This window comes from Caloenas nicobarica, chromosome 21 (genome assembly GCF_036013445.1).
Source record: "Caloenas nicobarica isolate bCalNic1 chromosome 21, bCalNic1.hap1, whole genome shotgun sequence".
NCBI lineage: Eukaryota > Metazoa > Chordata > Aves > Columbiformes > Columbidae > Caloenas > Caloenas nicobarica.
The window spans coordinates 1,237,523-1,258,408 of record NC_088265.1 but is presented as its reverse complement, the minus strand read 5'-3'; the positions used below and the strand labels follow the sequence as shown (position 1 = coordinate 1,258,408).

Genomic DNA, 20,886 nt, shown 5'->3' with positions numbered 1-20,886 from the left:
CTGGCCTTCAGATGGCACCTTCTGCCCCAGCTTGGGGGGTGACCGGGGGCAGCTCCTGCCTGGCAGCACAGCATGGGGGAAACTGCTGCAAAGCAAAAGCCTGGGCTGGGCTGGGGCTGGGGGGGCCCCCAGGGCTGCTGGTTTGCTGCCCTAGAGAAATAGCTGGTGTCCATCCCGGTGCCCACTCCATCCCTTGTCCCCAGAGGCAGCAGCAGCGCACACCTGCATGCATGGCATCACCGAACGGGTGCAAGCCCTCACAGCAGGGAGAGGTCCCTGCTCAGGCACCCATACATCAGGTGGGGGAGTCACCAGCTGCAAGCAGGCTTGATCTGAGCTGTAACTCATCCTGCTCCAAACCACTGCTCCCACAGAGCCCAGGGCCCCCTCCCAGCACCCACCGTGCTGAGGAGCCCCTCTGATGCCCACCCCAGCAGCCCCACAACACACGCGGCGCGGGGGGGGCTCCCCGCACCAACGCCTGTTTGCAGAGAGAAGCAGCGAGCCGCCCCTGCTTTTGCAAATGCTCAACTCCCCCGGGAGACAGGGCTGACTGCCCCGGGGAGGCAGCGCGTGAACGCGCACCCAGGAGGGCATGATTCACGTCCCCTCACAAAACACGGAGGTTTTCTTCTCCGGCACAAAACCACAAGGGCGGCTCGCTGCCTGTGCCTGCTCTGCACACACGCACACGCGCGCGCGTCCCCCCCGGCAGCGCGCGGCCCCCGTGAGCAGCCCCCCGCCGCAGCCCATGCGTTCACACCCGCGCCCACGGCCGTCCTCCCTCGCCGCTCGTGATTCACGGCGGGGGGAGCAGCAGCAAGAGGAGGTTTTTGGAGCTGCGGCGGCGGGCAGGAGAAGTGGCTGCCTACACCCGCTCTGCTCGTGTGAAAACACGCGCACCCCGCACAACCACAGCCCTGGAGATCCGGGCTGGTCACCGTGGGCAGGAGAGATGCCTCCCCCCAGCTGCCCTGCACACGCCCTGGAGCCCCCTCTGCCACCGTGGGGACAAACTCACCCTGGGGACGTTTGTCCAGCTTCTCTGGGACCGCGAAGGTGACGTGGGGACAGCTCAGCCTGAGTTTATGCAACCTGCCCCAACGCACATCGGCTTTTCCCAGCCGGCTTGCAGGGGTGACAACGCCCATCAGTCACAGCCCTGGGAGCTCCGGCCAAAGTTGGGCTCTCCTAATTAGCAGAGCTGCTCGTTAAGACAGGCCGCAGCTCCATAAACCTGCCCACCGCCGTGCTGCAGCCACACCGGTGAGTCCAGCCCAGCATCGCTTCCAGCAGTACACCCCAAACCCCCCGAGCCCCCCAGTCTGCTGCCACAGGGACCCCAGGGGCCCCCCTATAGAGCTCCCGCTGCCAGGAAGGTTGGTCCCAGTGGAGGAAACCTGGTCCCGAATGAAGCGGCAGCTCCCATGCGGCAAGGAAGATGAGGAGGGATCAGAGAGAGACAGGTCCGACCAGGATGCCGGGTCCCTTGTGAATCATTTTATTTTCACTGCTGCGGAGAGTAGGAGTGAAAATACCATTAAATTGAAATCAGTCGAGAACTACATATGTCTCTAGATATATCTGTACAGTCTACCAGTATATATACACACTATATATAAATATATACATAGGGTCTCCGGGTTTAAGGTCAAAACCTGTCAAACCCAACAAAGCCCGCTGAATGAAGATTTGGAGAAGAGACTTTTATCATTAAAACACAAGCCTGAATTAGCACGGGGTTTAATGAACCTTCCAGCACTGGGAAGGGGAGAGCGTGCAGCTCGCTGATGTGTCCCCGGGCTGCAGGGAACATCCCTGTCCCATTCCCTGGAGCGGGACACAGTGCCTGTCAATGCCCGTCCCAGAGAACGGTCAGTTTTGGTGGCTGAACACAAAGGAGGTAACGGCTGATTTCTTTGGTTTGTTGCTTTAATGCTTATTTCAATTGGATTTTTTCCCCCCCTCTAATGCTTAGCCTTAAATCTAAATCCTGAGGATCAGGAAGAAAAAAAAATAATACTGCCCCCTAAACCCAGACACCCTATATATGCAGGTACGGCTATCAGAGAGGGAAGCAATACATGTGAAAAGGGGGACGAGGGGCCCTGGGCCGTGGCTCTGGCCAGGTCCCGCTGGCCAGCGCCAGCCCCCTCCCGCACGGATCCTGCTCCCCAGCGTCACCCTGCGCCCCAAGGGCGGCCGTCCCGCTCCCCCCGGCACACCAGAGCATCCCTGCTCCACCTCGTCACGGGAGACTCCTCCCCAGGGACATCGTGGGGTCCCCGGGTGCAGGCACCCGGAGCAATGATGTGACCCGAGTCCTGCAGCGAGGTGGCCCCTGGGCCCCCTGCTCAGCTCCATCCAGAGATGTATTTGGCTAGAACCGAATCCAACCTCTGCCGGGTGGAAGGGGAGAGACAGAGCCAGCTGCAGGGCTGGCCAGGGTGAGGGCAGGGACACAGGGACATAGGGACGGAACTGCTGTGACCCGGGACGGCTGCTGTGACCCGGGACGGCTGCTGTGACGCGGTGCTGTCCTGCAGACAGCGGGCCCCAAGGATGCACATGCCACCCACGTCCACAGCCGCTGCAGAGGAGGGAAGGGGGAACGCGAGAGGGGGATGGAGCTGGGTGTGAGCGGGGGGAGAGGGGGCAAAGAGGGTCCCACACGTCAGGGGCCGAGTCTCTGTGCAAAGCCAAGTCCTGGGAGAGGTGTGCTGCTGGGCAGGGCTAGAAAACCACGGACTGCAGGAGGCGGAAACACATCATGAGGTCCAAGGGGATGGGGGGCTTGAGGAGGTTCCCGTCCAGCCGCAGGTACCGCAGCCGGGGCACGCTGTCCAGGTCCGACGGCGAGAAATCCTGGATGGACATCAGCGAGGTGGGGCAGATCTGCGTCCCGTTGATTTCTGCAGGGAGGAGAGGAAAGGCGGGCTGCGGGTTAGAGGAAAAAGCAAGCAGAGAGGGATGGAGGGATGCCAGAGCCCCCCCTCCCTGCTGCTGATCCCCAAAATGGGGCTGCTTTGCTCCCGAGGGGGAGAATCTCCAGCCTCTCCCAGCAGACAGAGCAGCCCCAACGAGAGGAAAATCTCACTTTTGTTCAGAAATGAAGTAGGTCACGTTCAGCCACAGCACAGTGAGGGATGCAGTGTCATTTGAGAGAGAAAAGGGATTATTTCAAACATGAAACCTGCCGAGCCAGCCCTAAGCCTTCAAAAAAATAAAACCATCAAGGAAACATGCTCCAGCTCTTTTACACTGAAGTCAATAACTGGCTCGTTGCTTGCTTCTGGATTTCCACGTGTTTCTCCTCACCCCAGGGCCTGTGTTATGGAAAATACACCTGGGGATTCTTATGTTGTTACCCAACTCCAGGGACTGAAACCTTATAAAAGCTGGGTAAAACGGGCAAAAGGAAAAGCCGGGACATGATGTGTGTGGTCAGGCAGCATCTCTCCACGGAAAGCCCCAGCAGGACCTGGGTACCAGTGTGTGACACCAGCAGCAGGCACCACCTTCACCGCAAGGTCCCCTGCACCTCCAGTTCAATGTTGTTTAAATAAAATGCAGATTAGCCGGCATTTGAACCAGAAATTCATCACTGCATCATTACTCCCTGGGAACTGAGCCCCTGAGAGAAGGGATGTGGCTTTGTGAGGGTTTTGTCCCTCTCCCTGGCATCACATCCCACAAAACCGTGGGGACTTGCCTGCGCAGAGCAGCTTCCTGCTCGTCCCACCCTGGCTCACCCTCTTTTGCGTAGAAAGCCACACGCCATCCCTGCACAATGAACATCGCAGCGCAGAAGTGCTTGTGTCCCACCACTTGTGGGGACCAGTGTCCAGCCTGGTGGTTTCCCCACAGGTGAGCGATGCCCTGGGGGGGTCCTGCAGCCCCCACACACCCACAGCCAGAAACAGCACATCCCAGCCCGTCTGGCCCAGCACACGTGGAGGGTTTCTGGCAGGAGTGTCACGTTCTTGCTCCCCTGTAGACAGCAAGGACAGCAGGTTGCTGACCTCTATCAGCAGAAACCCCTGGGGTGACCAGGAATGGGTCTCTGTCTTCTTCTCGAATGCACCAGCAATGTTTACACATTTCCCAGGCCAGCACCTCCCCCAAGAAACTGCAGCGCTTTGCCTGGAACGGTGTGAAACGGCCCCGGTTGGTTTGCCAAGGCAACCTCCATCCCAGCCTTGTTCTCCCTGTTCCGCAAGGCTCAGCTTGAGAGCTGAGCCGGGTTATTTCGAACCATCTTGACTGCGTGTTTGGCATCTGTTCTTAAAATATGTGCACAGACTCTCCTTTTTAAAATATCCCTATTTCTGAGCCCTGCTGGGGAAGTAACTATTTAGATGGCAGGTGGCCCTGAAGAGGAGCTGCCCATGACAAGGAACAAGAAAAGCCCAACACCAGAGGAAATTCGGCCCCTCAGATGTCATCCTCATCCTAATTCCAAACCTTCCCCACATGCAAATCCACCCCCGTCAGGTGCTTGGTCACCTACAAATTGCCCCCAGTTCATCTCACTACTGCAACTCCCTTTGAAGAGTTCATATCCCACTGGGTGAAAAATGCCATTTTTCAACAAAACGCCATCCCCAAAACCACCCGCTCCCCCCGGAGCGGCCAGCAGAACTCACTTTCAATGGAGTTGTTGTTCAGGTAGAGGTGCTCCAGCTTGGGGCTGATGAAAGGCACGTTGGTGAGCTTGTTGTGGGCCAGGTGCAAGACCAGCAAGTTGGTGAGGTTGAAGGAGTCCTTGGGCAGCCCCTTGTCGGAGATCTGGTTGTAGTTGAGCCGGATGAACGCCAGGTTGGGGAACTCCTTGAAATAGTCACTGGGGATGTCTTCAATGTTGTTCCTGTCCAGGAAGAGCTGGTGGATGGCACTGGGCACCCCAGGGGGCATTTTCCTCAGGATGTTGTGGGCAAGGTTGAGTTGCATGAGGTTCTTGAGTCCCTTGAAGGTGTTTTTGTTGAAGACCCCGTCGCTTAGCTTGTTGTGGTGCAGGTCCAAGAGCACCAGGTTCTCCAGCTTGTTGAAGACCCCAGCAGGGATCTTGGAGATCTGGTTCCTGCTCAGCCGCAGCTGCTCCAGGTTGGGGGGCAGGAAGGCGGGCACCTCCTTGAGCTGGTTCTTCTCCATGTAGAGGAAGATGAGGTTTTCCAGCTTCTCCAGGACCCGCCTGTCCACCTTCCGGATACGGTTGTTGTCGAGGTTGACCCATTTGAGCCCCGTGGCATTCCTGAAGGACTCCTCCGGGAGGTCGTCGATGAAGTTGTTCTGCAGGTAGAGGTAGTGGATGCGCGGCGGGATGATGGGGACCTTCCGCAGGTTGCGGCTGTCACAGTAGAGGGCAGAGGGGAAGTCTGGGGGACAGTAGCATTCCCGGGGGCAGTCGGGGAAGACGGACGGGGGACCTGGCGGCAGCGGCGGGGGCAGCTCCGTGGGCTCGATGGGCTCGACGAACTCGGGAGGCGGGCGGGTGGGTTTCCGGGGGGGTTTCCTCCGCTGCCCGCTCACCTCCGAGACCAGCACAAGAACAAGCGGGAGAAGCAAGCCGAAGGCCACCTTCATGGTCCAGATGTTTCCCTGAGGGAGGTGACAAGAAGAGGTGGGTCAGGAAGCACCTGATTTAGGTACCACATCATCGCCCATGTTGCCCATCACTGCAGCCTCTGACAGGCAGGAATTTACCCCACATCCCTGCCCGTAACCTGCTATTTTCCCTCCTTCCTCTTGGAAATCATCTTTAAATCCAGCCCCTCTCTAGAGCATGAGTCACCGAGATCCCCTGTCTCTGGCTCAGCTTTATGCCATTGGGGGGTTGGAGTTTTTTAATTTGGTTTGGGTTTTTTCCCCACACATCACCCCCAGCACTGCCTTATGGAGCCTGGACCCCCCCGGGAGTCCCAACGCTCTCCCCAAAGGATGGATTGCCTCTTCAGGGGCCTTGATAGATTAGGTTTAGTTTTGCACTTGAGCCAAAAAAATCAATAATGCAGTAGGAAATTGGCTGAGCAGCAGTATCTGGAGGCCAGCAGCAGTTAGCAAGGCAGCAAAGATGGATGGTCCTGTGCTTCAGGGACAAGGCTTTAATGCAGGACAGCCCATTTTCAAGGCCGTGCGATAAAATGGGCATTTGCAAGATTATGCACAGGCAATACCGAAGGTGTTTGGCTGTACAGCTCCCTGTGCTGCCCAAATCACCGATCCACCAGCTCCGGTCCCACCGCAGGCTGCTGGGCTGGTTGTCTGGGGAGATTCCCAGCAGAAGTGGGGGATCCGGAGGGATCAGGTGAGGTCTCTGTGTGCCCCTGGCCAGAGAGTTGCTCCCGGACCCCAGCCCAACGCCCCACACATACCACCTCTCACCACCTCTCCCTCTTCTCTGGGTCCTTATCAAGCCCGTGGATGCCGCCTGTCCCATCTCTGTCCCCGTGCTGCTGCTTGGAACAGCAGCGACCGTCCCTGCAAGGCTGTTGCTGGTGGCTCTCCAGCCCTGGAGGCTGGCAGGACGCAGCTTGGTGCAGCTGAGCTCCCTAGAAAGCCCCGTGCAGAAGGCGCTTTGGATGCTCCGCTGCTCCCCGGGGCCAGCTGGAGCGGCGGGCAGACACCTCGGGGTGCTCGCCAGCCTTTTCCCGGCAGCGCTTGTCACCCCAGCAGGAACAGAGCCCAGCTGGATGCGCGGCGAGGCAGATGGAGGAGCCCGGGTGGGAAAGAGAACAGAGCGAGATGAGACAGGGAGGAAGATGAGGAGGCTCGGAGGAGTCCCAGGGCTGCGCTAGCCCGGCTCCCTTTGATCCCACGCATTCCTGGGCTCCAATAAGTGACTTTCTCCAAGAAAAGATCCTGTTCTCGCCCCCCGCTCCAGACTCAGCCTCTTACTTTCCTTTTTGTCTCCCTCCTCGCCCATCTGGCTCTGGTTAACCCTACAAGCCTCACACGCCAGCTGGTTTCAATCAGAGCTCTGGCATCTGGCTGGGGGAAGGGAGGAACGGGGGGAATTAAAACGAAGCCCGAATGCTGCCAGATATTGAGCTCGGCAGTGCTGCAATTCAGTCCCCTTTGGGGACATACGTGCTTCTGTGTTGTAAGAGCTCGGATTCAACGGCGGGCTGCAGAGAACGGGCAGATTCGTGACCGGGAGCTGCTCTACGTGCAGTCCTGTCCCTGGCCCCACAGCTGCTTTCCCAGCCACGTCCCTCCCTGCACGTGCCTCTTCCCCACACCTTGTCCCAGACCTTTCCATGGGATTTTTGCCTCAGCTCCAGAACTCAGACCTGGATTTTTAACACCCACAAGGCTCAGGGGAGCGCTGGGGACCAAGATTTGTGTTTGGCCTGTTGCAGAGGGGAGGAGGCAGCCGGGACACGATATTCCCACCAGTACACGCTGCGATCCGGGCGTTCAGCTCCCTCCACCCGCAGAGCGATGCTCAGCTTGGGCCACCCAGCAGCTGCCCCAGGCAATGTCACAGGGAGGGAGGGGACAGGGCAGAGCTGGCACTCTGTTGGTCTCAGAAGCCGGCCGAGCTCTCAGCCCTTCCAGGAACGAGTCGGCCCCACACAGCCCGCACCAGCCCCTCTGCATGAGGCTTTGACGCTGCAGATGTTTAGGGACTCGGCACATAGCAGAGATAGACAGCGAGCCAGAAATTCAGGCTGGAGAGCGGCAGCGTCGTGTGGCATTTGTCAGTACAGAAGGGAAGTGCTCAGGAGGCAGATGCGGCCCCTTTTATCGGCTGCACCACCTGCAACCCGCTGGCACGTCCCCATGGGGACTGTCACAGACCCTCTGCCCATTGCCGCCAGTGCTGCCACCACCCTGCTCGCTGCCGGTCCCCCAGCCTCTCCCTGCAAAGCTGCAGCTCCCAGCGCTCAGGGAAAGCAGGACCCACTTCCAAGCGACCTGCAGGAAACCAGCTCACAGCCAGCGGTCCCCGCAGCAGCCCTGCAGCCAGCACAACAGGGATGCAACAAGCCCGAGGCCACCACAATTGCCTCCAACAGGCTGGAAGGTTCAAAGCCAGCTCTCCCTGGCCTGAACACAGTCAGCAGTCTGTTCTCCATCCAGTTCCATGCAGTTGAGTTTACTGGCATGAATGCAAGAAGCCAGATTTTAAAATCCCACACCCTGATTCTGCACGAGCACCAGCTGCTGAGTCTGCGGCCAGAGCCCCGGCACAGCCCCTGCTCTGCAAACGCCTCGACCTCTCTCCCCCTCCCCGCCAGACAGGACAGCCCAGATCCCGGGGACCCACAAGGAATCTGCGCAACTGGAGCAAAGTTAAACCATGAAGCAACGAGTGCATTCAGGAAACCAGCTGCCTGGTGCAGAGAAAAGGCTCGATTCATGGACAAAACCGGCGCTGACACCTCCCGAGCTGTGGGCTGGGCTGGGTGCAAGACCAAGGCACCCAACAGATGCCAGCCCAAGGTTTTTCCCAGAAAGAGGCAGCTGCTCCCTCAGTCATCTCATTACAATTGACAAAAATTTGGTGCAACAGCTGGAAATTCCAGCTCCAAATGCCACTGGTGTTTGCTTTCCAAATAGTTTATCTTCACTGCATCCCACTAACCCACAGCTCCCAAGCGGAGCTCTCTGCCAGCCCCACCACTGCTGCCAAGGGCAGGCAAAAATCACAACCACTGGGGCAAGAGTGAGCTATGGAAAGGTCATGGGGCGATTTATCACGGGCAGAAGTCCTGACGTTCTCCCTTGGGTGCCTCCTGCCCTCTCCACCCCTCTTGCAGCAGCTCAACAAGCAGAGAGCAGCAGCTGCCTCCAGCTACTTATCACCGGTGCATCTGAGCCCCTGCTCCTCTGGAGGGGCTGGGAGGCATAAAGGGAACCTTTAACTTTGGGAGGAGAGGGCAAAGCCTCGCTGGCTGGACCAGTGATCCTTTCCAGCCCATTGCCCATAACCCTGCCAGCTCCCTTCACAGCTTTCCCAATGGGACACTCAATTCCCACCATCCCTGCAGCCCCATGCTGGAAAATGCCCCCACCCAGCCTGGGAACCTGCACATTGGAGCAGAACAAGCTAAAAACAACCAAAAGGAGCCAGCAAAGCTCCCTGATCAGCTTCCCTCATGTCCAACCACTGCAACAGTCTGGGTCTGATCAGCTGTAACCAAAACAGGGAGCTCTTTATCCAGCGGCGCTGGAGAGCTGGGAATGGTGGAAAAGGGCTAAACCGAGCGCGAGGCTGTCCTGGAAGGGGAGGGCAGACACGCTGTCACCCAGGCGTCTCCAGGGTCCCCCGGGGAGCCGAGCCCTGATGCAACAACCGTCTCTTCTCGCCCTTTCCCAGCACTTTCGCAGCGAGAAGCGGAGGCGCTGCTTGGCTGGGGCTGGAGCCGGACGCGGTCAGGGCGGCCACGGGGGCTTGGTCCTCTTGCAGGGACAGTGCTGTGTCCCCACAGGGGACGGGTGTCCCAGGAGACCTGGCTGGAGAGCAGCTTGGACACACTCCTGGGCTGTCCAGCAACACTTTTGTGCTCAGCCTGAGAACTGCAAGGCATGGGGACAGCAACGCAGGGCTCCTGCATCCCTCTGTGTACCAGGAGCGTTTCCTCATGGTACCACAGTCACCGGACACATTGTGAAAGCCTCGTATTGCATTCACTGCTGCCTCCAGCAGCCTCCTCCCGCAGCAGGCTCTGTGGGAAGGCAGCCCTGGCAGAAAACACCTTTCTGTTGCCTTCCCCGTGTCAGCAATTCCTCCTCCTCCTCCCTCGCTGCGTGTCCCGACCCTTCCCAGGGCTGCTCGTGCTCAGCCCACCCACAGACCTCTCTGCCACACATGGTGGAACTGGCTGGACACAGACAAAAGCAAATCATGGGAGAAAACGTTGTCAAAGCAACCGCAGGTTGGCCCCCGAGCCTGCCCCCCATGCACACGCTGCGCCCCCCACGCAGACACCTCGGTCCCCCAGGCTCCGCTTTCCCTAAGGGTGGGAAACTGCTCTGCTGCCTTATCAGCTGCCGCTGCCTCATCCTCAGGGCAGAGAAAACCTCCCACAGCTGCGCTCTTATCTCTTCCCAGGTGCAAACCCTCGGCCTCTCACCCCCCATTCCCGGGGGAGCAGGGACACCCCGCGGTCCTGGCCCAGGACGGGGCGCGTCCCGGGCGGCAGCCCCGGCAGCTCGCGGGATGCACCACATAAGGAAGGGCCGTGATCACTGCAGGCTCCCAGGATCGTTTCCAAGCCCTCGTGCACGACATGCTTTGCGTTCGGCTGCCAAGGAGATGAATTCCCACTTTCTGCCCTGTAGATGCTTTTCCTAAAACTCTCAGCCAGGGAAGGGCAGGTTTGGGATGAGTTTCTTCTGTGCAACAAACGCTTTCCCCAGGACTTCAGTGAACATCACTGCCCTGTTGCTTCCTCCCATCATCTCCTGCCTCTGCTGGAGCGCAAACAAAGAGCTGGCTCCAAACAGGACCCCCATGGTGGGATGCAGGGAGGGGGCTGCACTTCTCCCCCTGCCTGGAGCAGACCTGGCTCCAGCCTCCGTGGTGGAGGCAGCAACATTGATGTTACATCCCCGGGAACGCTCTGTGTGACCCAGGCACGGCTCTGCCTGCTGGGCAGGAGAGAGGGGCTTTACCGCCTACATTTTGGGACAAAAAGCAGCTTGCTGCAAAGCGCCCCTGCAGCACCGAGCTGCCGTTCGGCTGCTCTCTCCCAAAGCAGCTCGATGCTGGTCCCCTCTGCGAGGCAGGGAAAGTCCCTGCTCCCCACTCCGGCACGGGGCGGGCTGTGCACAGCCCCCCTCCCACGGCAGCAGCTCCCACAGACCCCCAGCCGTTTCGTCTGCAGAGCCGGCGGGACAGCAGGAGCCTGCGCTCTGCGCGGGGGGGGCGCAAAGGGACGATGCTCCCGGGGGCTCCCTGCTAGCAGCCCCGGCTCCGGGGTGCCTGCTCCCCTCTCAGCCTCCCCCCTCCTCGCACGCCTCCCCTGCTGCTTCCCAAGGCAGGGACTGTCCTGTAACCCCCCGGCACCCCCAGCTCTGCCCCCCGAACCGAGCGTGCGTGGGGCTGTGAGCGTGTGAGAGCCCGGGGGGGAGCACAGGGGGGTCCTCGATCAACACCGCAGAAAGCGCCCGGCGGGAGCTGCAACACACGGGACTTTCCTGTGACTCTGCAGCCCCAAGTATTCCCCTTCCAGCCCCACGCTCAGAAAAACTCTTGCAAAAAAAAAAAAAAGAGGGAAGGAACAAAGACTCCGGCTGCTGAAGGAGAGGAAAAACAAGAGGAGAGGGGGGAAAAAAAGGAAGAGCAGATGCTGTTGGCATATGAGAGAGGCTGGAGAGGGCAGGAGCATCGTGGACCAGGGCAGCGTCCTGGGTGGGACACGAGCAGGGGAAAGCACCTGCCCGCAGCTTACCTGTGCACCTCTCCCTCCTCCTGCTCTCAGCAGCCCCAGGACAAGTTTCTCTGGCCGGCTCCTCCTCCTCCTCCTCCTCTCGGCTCCACCGCGAGCTCCGGGCCGGGCGCGGGGTTTTGTTCGTGGGCGCCGGGGCCGGGGGGGCGCGGGGGGCGGGAGGCAGAGCCGGGCCGGAGCCGCGATGACAACAATCGCGTCTTTCTCTGGCAGCCAAGCGCACCCCCGGCCTGCCCGCCGGGCTGCGCGGAACAACAATCCCTTCTGCTGCGGAGGCTGCTCGGAGCCCGTGTTTAAAAACAAAGTTTAATTAATAATTTAAATGAGCCCTTCCCTTGCCCACGGCCCCTGCTTTGCAGGAGCGGGTGTTTGGGATGGTGCTTTGCAGCAATGTGGGACGCGGAGCATGGGGGGTTCGACGTGTGTCACCAGTTTGTCACCGGGGCTGTCCCACCCGCTCCCCCACCTGCACAGGGGGACTTGTGGCCGCCCCCAGCCCCGCCGAAGGGACGCAGCCCCGCGCTGGGGTCTCTGCTGCTGCCATGAAACACGATGCAGGATTCGTTCACTCCCAGCGGGTGATAAGCTTTAATTTAAATCCTGATGACACTTCATAAAGAGACCCCCATCCACGGGGCCACTGGGTTTTGCGTGGAGCCTCAGCCAGGTCCTGGGCTGGAAAACCGCCGAGCACAAAGGGGACATGGCCGAGGAACCCCTGGAGCACCCCATGGTTTTGGACGCTTAGGGGGGACACTTCTGCTCCAAGGAGCTCCGAGGCAGCCTGGGACCTGTTCCATATTCAGACACAGCCCAGGGCAGAGCGAGGAGCCCCAGGGGCACAGTGGCTGTGGGGATCCCCCTCCTACAGGCATCCTGGTCCCGGGCATCTCTGGGATGCAGGATTTGGGGGGCAGGGGGTCCTCTGTCCAGCCAAGCCAATCTGCAGCAGGGGCCAGGAAACCTGAGCTGCTTTGGCTCCTTGAAACCCAGCCCAGACCCCACCGGAGAGTCCCCACAACCCTTAAATATATTTGTTCCCAACATGGTGCCCTTCTCCTTGCCCCAAAACCAGAGTATTGCCTGTGGTGCTGCTCACTGGCTGCCGGGGCACTCGGATGCCTGAAAACCAGCAGGTAGCTCAAGCACAAGCCAGGAAAAGGAAGGGAGAGAAACCAGATTGGTATTTCACATCATTTAAACAAAGGGTTGAGTTGGAGACGCGTGTTTGCCAGCTGGAGAAGGATCAGAATCAATAGGGAAAGAATATGCTGTTTGGAGATTCACGCCAATTGGTTTAAAAACTAGTCCAAAACCCCCAGATCCATGAGGATGTTTAGTGTTGTGCTTCTTTTTCCTGCTACCTAACAGATACTCAGCTGGGCAGTGAAAGGGGGAAACTGAGGCACTGAATGGGGCAATTGCTTGCACAAAAGCCACTCTGCGATGCCAGGCGCAGAAAGGTCTCACATCCTAGACCTTAACCAGCGTGCTGTCCAACCTGCGAGGCTGCTAACACAGCTCCCATTGCTGGGGAGCACGAAAACCTGCAGCAAATTTGGTGAGGATAAGTTTTGCTCTCAGCCAAGGGACTTTGTTTGTTGAATTTTCTTCCTGCAGGAATTTATTTCAGTGTCCAAGTTTTGAATCCATCTTCAAAGACATCCTTTTTCAATTTTTAAGACACAACAGGCTGCAGCCTTGAGCGCTGCTCTGGGCACTGCGCGCTTGGTTTATTCTATGTCTGGAGCCAAATCTGGCCCTGCTCTTGCAGGCAAAGGGGATGGTGGAGGGAAGCCATGGAGCAAACCCGCTCTCACGGCTCTTGGTGCCTCGGGGATACCCCATTTTCAGTGGCTTAGCAGCATCCCAGCCATCCCTGGTCCCCTGTCCCTTCTGTTTGTCCCCTTTCCCAGCCATGGCCTGTTTGTTCTGCAGAGGTTTGTAACAGAAATACCGCTTTGGTCTGGCGGAGGTAGGAGAGGAAATGTTTGAGCGTGAAAGCAGCGGGAGACAGAGCCAGGGCTGCGAGAACAGCCTGTCTGGACCAAGGGCAAGAGGTGGGACAGCAGATAAACATGGAGGAATGTGGTCCCCAGCAAACCCAGTGGCTGCATCCCTCCAGCACATCAGCACCGGGAGGGTTCGGCACCCAGACATGCCCCCAAATGAACAAACACGGGCGACGTGCAGCAGAGGGCTTAAGGAGGCGGACATGACCAAAAAGCCCCCGTTAGACCTGGTGACTTCATTGTCTTCTGCTGGGAAATGTTAGATGGAGCAAGAACCCGCATCCCTCATCGTCCCCATCCATCCCAGCCAGCCCCCTCATGCACCACGTCACGGTGCTCGTGCACACGTGTGGCTATATCAGACGAGGTTAAAATAAGTGTCCCCTTCCCCTAGCAGAGGGTCCCACCCTGAACCTCATCACATTGTTTTCCACCAGCACAGGCTCCCCGGCTATTTGCAGCTCAGGCTGCCTGGGGACAGCCCTGGGGATGTCACAGCCCCAGGGGTTTCAAAAAGGGGAATTTTGCAGAGCAGAGCAAAGCAAGGCAGGAGGGTCCTCAAAGCAGGCTCGCCTTCCCCACACCACAGCCTGGGCTGCTCAGGAATCGCAGCTTAAAATGTTTGTTTGGCCAGAGGGAAATGCTTATTCTTTATGTTACCCCAGCATCGGCCACCCCATCCCAAGCAGGGCCTCCACTGTGCTCATTGCAGTACAAACACAGATGATTTATGGTGCAGAGGTTCTTTCTGGTGGCCAGATCTCAAAACTCCCTTCAGAGAGCTAAAAAGTTTAATTTCAGAAAGGAGAAAACAAAAAAGCAGCAGGAAACATGAGCTGCCCCTGCGGCCGCTTGGTCAGAGCAGCGTGTGCTCTATGCAAAACACCAAATCTCAGGAGTTTAGCAGCAAAGCCTCGCCAGCCGGCTGTGGCCAATGGTGTCACAGCGAGGGCCACCGAGCAGAGAAAAAGGGAGCCCAGGAGTGCCCCCAAAATGATGCTTGGTGGTTTGGGATGGACCCATTCCCCTGGGACCATGGTGGGAGGGTGCCGGGCTGCATTTCGGGGTACCATGGCTCTCCCATGCACACAGCAGCCTCTGCACACTACAGCCAGAGAGCTGGGAGAACGTCACCGTCACCATGAGCCTGGGAGAAACACTTGGCTGCGGGCAAAGCTCTGCGGGGGAAGTGAGCGAAGGGGAAAAGTATGTTGCTTTGTAATGCACAGATCCTGCTCGCACGTTGCTGAGATGCTGCATGATGAGTGTCCTCCCTCCGGCTGCACGTGGGGCAGGGGCAGAGCGTGATGCTCCGTGTTCACCTTCGCATCCCCAGCAAACATCTGGAAACACCTGGGGATGTGCTCCATGAGCGTGGCTGCCGAGGGGACGTGGAATGTGCCTGAAACGGCCCTTGCACAGAGCAGCCCCCAGCCCCAAACGCTCCAAAGGCTCAAGGACGAGGGGGTTCAGCTCAGTGCTTGGCCAGGGAGGGCGTTCGTGTCGCTTTGGTCACCCCAGCACGGGGATCCCAGCACACAGGGAGGAGGTGGCCTGCATCCCTTCCTTGCACATGTATTCACCCCAAATACCTGTCCCTTCTTCCCAGGCACAGCCTGGCCTCTCCATCCACCCCTGAGCATCTGACACTGCTGGAACCAGGGAACAAAACCCCCGGGGACCAGGACACACAGCATCACCAGGACAGATGGACGAGACAAGGCCAGGCTGGAAAGAACAAGCTGCACTCACTCCCAAGTGAGAAACACAGCCGAAAAAGCAGCTGACCTCTGCCCCGGCCAGGTGTTTAAGAGAAAAGAGAGGAAAAACAAGAAATAATCCCTGTTTTGAGCACAGCTGCTGCTTTGGTCATTAAACCTACAGGCAAATCTCCCCTGGAGAAGAGCCTCATGCGGTGGGTGTGGGAATGGAAAATGCCCGCAAATCGCTCGTCCTCGGTGCTGGATCGGGGTGCAGATGCAGCAGGGGGACACGAACCCCACGGTGGCTTCTCGCCCGCAGCTGTAAACCCCTTTTCGCTTGGGTTTTGCCGGAGAAGTGACACAGCGTGAGGAGCCAGCGAGTGCCATGAGCCAGCTGAAAGCAGGACAGTCCCGGCAGCTCCTGTCCTGCCCCCGTCACGGGCTGACCAGGGATGTGGGGAGGGGAGAAAGGAGGATCCACGGTTCTGCCAAGAAGGGCTGAGACCCAGCAAACTCATTGCCTGGAGGAGCCCCAGTCCCTGCCAAGCGCCAGGCAAAGCGGAGGGCGGGGGGGAAGCTCCGTGGCAGGGACCGGCCCCGCCGTGGGAACGGGCATCGCGGCGCGCGGGGACCCTGCGGCAGCCACAGCCGGGGTGGCCGCAGCGTGGCCACCGGCTCCACTCGCTCTGTGCCACCCCACTGACCCCCCGGCCCCTCCCACCCCACCTCCCCTCTTCCGCGCTATTCTCGTGGTTGCCTTAAGTGCAGGGAGGGCGTATAGAATTCGTCAGACCTCACATTTCTCAGAGATTAAATCATCCGACTCATTTCTCCAAGGGAGAGCAGTCCAAAGCCCTTTTTTTTTCCTGCGAGGCTGAGCAGCCGCTTATTCGTTCTTGGCAGGGGGGCACATCAGCTCCCGGCCGCAGCACCGGGCCGAGCATCGCCCCAGGACAGAGCTGCTGCGAGAGGTCCCGTCTCTCTGCTCACGCAACATGAGGGCTGACACTTTCAATAAGCAAAGACAAAGTGATTCCAAGCTCCCTGGGGAGACTCCTGGGGGAAGCAGTCACTTGCAGCACCCTCCCCCAGGAACACTGCTGTACCTCGGAGCCCACATCCCATTTCCTGACCCCCGAGCTGCCTCCAGCACCTCACCACCAACTTGGCAGAAGGGGAAACTGAGGCACACGCCCAGGGAGCAGACTGTGGAGCGAGAAGCAGGCGTCCTGCACCCAGCCTCCCCCGGCAAACCCAGCACAGCTCCAGCACAGCCGGCTCTCCAGTGCCAGCCCTTGGAAAACCAAGATGTCCCCTCCCCGCTCCTTATTAGCTCCAGCGGTTTGACCCGTCACTGAACCAGCTCCTATCGGTGCCGGGTTTAGCAGCACATCGCGCTGGGAGCAAACCGTTTTGGAGCTGAATGAAGGCGTTTTCCTGGCTGGTGGTTTCCCGTGCCAAAGCATGAAGCAGTTGGGGAGGGGACACCAGCCGAGGCCACCACGTCCATCACCTCCCACCCCAAGGGTGACAGGGGGCAGGCACACGCCGTACCATGGCCCTGGTATGTGTGCTCACATCCTGCGATGCTTTGCTCTCTCCTTGCTCTCTTGCAGATGTCCCCACACTGGCACCTCGAGCTCTGCAGCGGACTGCCCGCCAACAGCCACGCTTTATTTGGCTTTTAGCAAAAGAGAAGACAGCTTTCCCCTCTCCTCCTCGCTCTGCAGGCAGGACAAGAGGTAGATGCGACCCCCCCAGCACACCCCACGGGCTCAGCCATGGACAGCACGCTTCAGATGATGCTGGCGGCAGGGATGGGGGAAACCGCGCTGGAAAGGCTCCATCCAGCCACGACAGCACTTTGGAGGGTGGCGGGGCTCGTGGTGTCAGCTCAGCAGTGGGAAGAGCTGCCAGTGTTGGTTAAAACAAGAACAAGGGGGCGATTCAATGAAACTCCCAACGAAGCGCACTGGAAACCACTAAAGCAAACATTTCGAGCCAAACACACAATTAACTGGTGGGACCCATCACCACAAGATGCCGCTCAGGCCAAGGGTTTAGTAGGATTTTAAATGAATACATAATAAAATACACAAAGGACTGCCCATCCATAGGGAGATTGGGGACACTGGGGTGACAGGAGTCAGTGAGGACAAAGACTTGGACAAGTCAAAAGGCACTGGGGATGCAAAAGGAAGAGTCACCAAGCTGCAATGGACATCTGCCCTGCCTTCCTGGGTGACACACATCTGTCATCACTGGCTGGGGCTCGCTGTACCCCTGGGAGCCCTTGGGGGGTGGAATTGGGGGTGTCCCCCAGGCAGGTGCCCCCCGAGCCCTGCGGCCGCTGCAGCAGCGCCCTGAGCCGAAGGCTCCATCACCTCCCTTGCACTGTCTGGGCTTTGCTGTTTGCAATGGAAACACTCAAGTGGCGTCTGGTCCTCCCTTGGGTTTGGCCGCCATCCTCGCCGCCTCCTTCTGGGCCAGTATTTTTCCTCTCAGAAGGCAGGAGCCAGCCGGACACTTTCCTCGCACGAAACCGTCTGCCCTGGGAGCCCGAGTGCTGCTCCTCCTGCACCTGGCACAACCCGGGGGTCCCGCTCCATGGGGCTGTGGAGAAATTAATTGGGATGCTGTGATTTAGGGTTAATATGATAAAGCCAGCCTCATCCTGGCCAGCAGCCCCCACTGGATGAAGCATGTTGAGGAGACCCTTGTAATTGCTCTTTTCTGTTAATAAACATTCTTCTCCTGTGCAAGAGTGAAATGTTACGGAAAAAATTCCATAGCAAGATGATATAACTGCATTATTCTGGTGGAAACAACAACGTGCCTTCAACAACAGCCTCTTGCTCACTCAGCTGTCCCCAGGACAATGCCAGCTTGGGGACAGTCACCACCAAAAGCATTTCAGCCCCAGCCCAGTGCCTGGGGTGGGGAGATCTCCTCCATGGAGATGGCACCGAGCGCACCAACGTGAGCAGCACGGGGGTGACAGTCCCCAAGGTCCCCGAGCCCGTGTGTGTGTGATGGGGAGGCAAAACCAGAGAGCACAGAGGGGCCAGAGGGACCTAGAATGACGGATGCACAGCCCTAATCTGGGGACTAATCTCCATGGCCTCATTATATTACTGCATATTACACCCAGTGCAAATTTGCCTATATTGCTTGGCAGCGTGAACAGAAAACAGGGCTCTGTCAGAACCCCAGAGATGTTCAGAAACTGCTCCAAATATTACAGCTATAAATCCAGCTCCTTTTTCTAACAGCTAAGAGCTGCCAGGGGCTTTGATTCCAGCATCTCCCGTCTGGGACACTGGGGTCACCGCTCCCATTTTGGGGGACAGAGGGTGGCCAAGCACCCCAAAGCCCGCAGCTCCCAGCACACATCACCCCAGGGAGCCGAGTGCTGCAGGAACTATCAAGTGCAGGTGAAACTGCATCTCGAAAAACAGTCTCGCTTTCCAATTCAGGGCTTTACTGAAGGTAAAAATAGGAGTGAAATATTTTGATTGTATTGAAAAAAAAAATCATTACTTCAGCTCCAAGGGAGATTTTTCCAACAGTTCTGTTTTACGGGAAACATCTTATTTTTGTTTTTATATTATTTTGGAGTGGAAAAAAAAAAGCAGAATATGGGGCCTTTCCAGTGAAACAGAAACCCCTGGTCCTGTCCAGCTCCAGTCACTGCTCTTTCTTTTAAACAGAGATTAACCAAGGCCCAGAAATGGAAAAGGCAACGCATCAGAAGAGGCTCAGTGAGGAGGTTTCTGCCTCTCCTGGCAGCACAAGAAATCTCATAATGCAAACTGTATTGGTGGAAATCCCAGCTTGGTTTAAACAAACTCCAGAGGCCCCAATAGTCAGGATGATCAATCACAGCCCGGGTCGGGCTCCAGGTTTGTTTTGCTGGCGATGGTTTTGCTCAATCTGTTTCTGCGTGAAGCTGGTCCAGTCGTTGCACAAGCTTCAAGGTAAACTCTTCACAAACAGTGATGCAAATTGGAAGCAAAGGAGATGAAGGGAAAAGGCAAATAAATCAAGCTCCTCCGGTATTTTCCACCTAGCCCAGCTCCATCCCTTATCACCCATCTCTCCCCACTTGCTCCCAGCCCTTTCCAGCCATTCACTGGCGCAGCCTTTGCGTTGCCTCTTGCAGCTGTTTTCTCTCCTTTGCTGGAATATCCTTCTCCTCTTTCCTGTTTTTCCAGGTGATATGGGGTGAGAGGGAGCAGAAAGTTTCCTACACTGGCTCTCAGAATAGTGGCAACAGGCTCGGATGCTCGTCAGCATCTCAGGCTCTTCCCCATCTTTCCAAGGCCAGGTTCAAGGAGGGGTGAAGAAGTTCGGACACTCTCCGGCCAAGCAGCTCTGCTCAGCAGCAACCTGCTTCCAATTATACCCCCTGGGGTGTAAGGGAACAACACCACGGAGCCTGGGGGGGTTAACCCCTTTGAGGAGGGAGAAGAGGCAAGGATGGGGCTGTCTGGATGCTGCACTCAAGCCCTTCATCCCCAGCTCCTGGGCTGATCCTTTGCCCACCAATGGGGCAGGGATGTGGAAGGCAAAGCTGGGCTAAAACACAGGGTTTTCTGGGGCTTTGCATGGAGAATCTGTGAGGGAAGACCCCCCCAGCTGCTTGGTCACCTCTGTACCCAGGCAGCTCCCAAGGCACGTTTGCAGGATTCGGGAGCCGGTGGCTGGAAGGGTTGGACCACGTCCCTCCACCTCCAGCCTCATCCCTCCACCTCTCCAGTCCTGGGGTCTCTGTGCAAACCCACTGTATCTCCCAAATCCCAGGGGCACCTGGAGCCTTCCTCACCTCAAAGAGGATGGGGGGCCCCTGGCGCCCCCCACCACGTTCCCCCCCCGGCGAGGAGCTGGAGCAGCCTCTGCATCCCACCAGCCGCCTGGCAGCGCAGCCGAGATCCGGGGGTTAAATCCCCCGGCTGGTGAGTCAGAAAAGCTTTGATGCAGCCAGAAGGAGCTGAGTAATTTGTGTATCTGCAGAGGTCACATTGCCTCCTCTCTTTTCAGGTCTCTTACTCATGCTGCTCCTTCCCACTCTCAGCAGCCTGGACTCTCCTCCCTCTCAAACTCACCAGCTCTTTTTCCTATTAATTACTGGTATTAGAGGAGCCCCTGGCCCAGCTGCCCATCCCACCTGGTGCCGTTTCCATCACAGGCAGAGCAGCAGTCGGTGCCAGAGCCTTCGCAGTCCGTTTCACCCCCTTTATCTCCCTCGCTGCCCCTGGGATATCCATCGCTCTCTGCTCTGCAGTTACAGCTCAGGCCCAAATGGCAGCGTTTCTATAGGAGAAACTCTGCCACCGGCTCTGGATCTTATTTTCCTACAAAGCCACTTAACCCCTGAGCTACAGGCCTTGCAAGAAAAAGGGGCACAGCCTTTTGCATCTCTGATTTTGGGCCCATTGCCTTGGCTGGGCATCGGGGCACACACCTGGGGGTCCCACAAGCCAAGGGACAAACAACCACAGCAATTAACTGCTGCAAAATCAGAAACCAACTACAGTTAACCAGGAGCATCTTAAAGCCCAGCATCTCCCAAGTAACAGTTTCAATAATCCCAGGTTGCTGCAAAGCTTCAAGACAGTCAGAAAAACTGCCCTGCATTTAATCAAATCACTTCATTAGGTTGTTTAATAAGCAAGGGAGCTCTGGGAACACTGGGGCTTCACTGCTCTCAGACAGCATTTGGAGCAGGAATTTATGGCAGAGCTATTAAGGGTCAACCAATCCGCCTTTAATCCT

At 57.9% G+C, this 20,886-nt stretch overlaps 1 protein-coding gene across 1 annotated transcript; it reads right to left on the bottom strand.

The window, feature by feature from the left end:
* Window positions 1–1,485: 1,485 nt before the first annotated feature.
* PRELP (proline and arginine rich end leucine rich repeat protein) lies at window positions 1,486–11,509 on the bottom strand. The gene is made up of 3 exons (XM_065649696.1): window positions 11,400–11,509; window positions 4,647–5,598; window positions 1,486–2,912 (listed from the first exon to the last, which is right to left on the bottom strand). Exons 2-3 carry the CDS (start codon window positions 5,581–5,583, stop codon window positions 2,734–2,736), a joined length of 1,116 nt encoding a protein of 371 aa, XP_065505768.1. The 5' UTR covers window positions 5,584–5,598; window positions 11,400–11,509; the 3' UTR covers window positions 1,486–2,733.
* Between the last annotated feature and the right edge of the window lie 9,377 nt (window positions 11,510–20,886).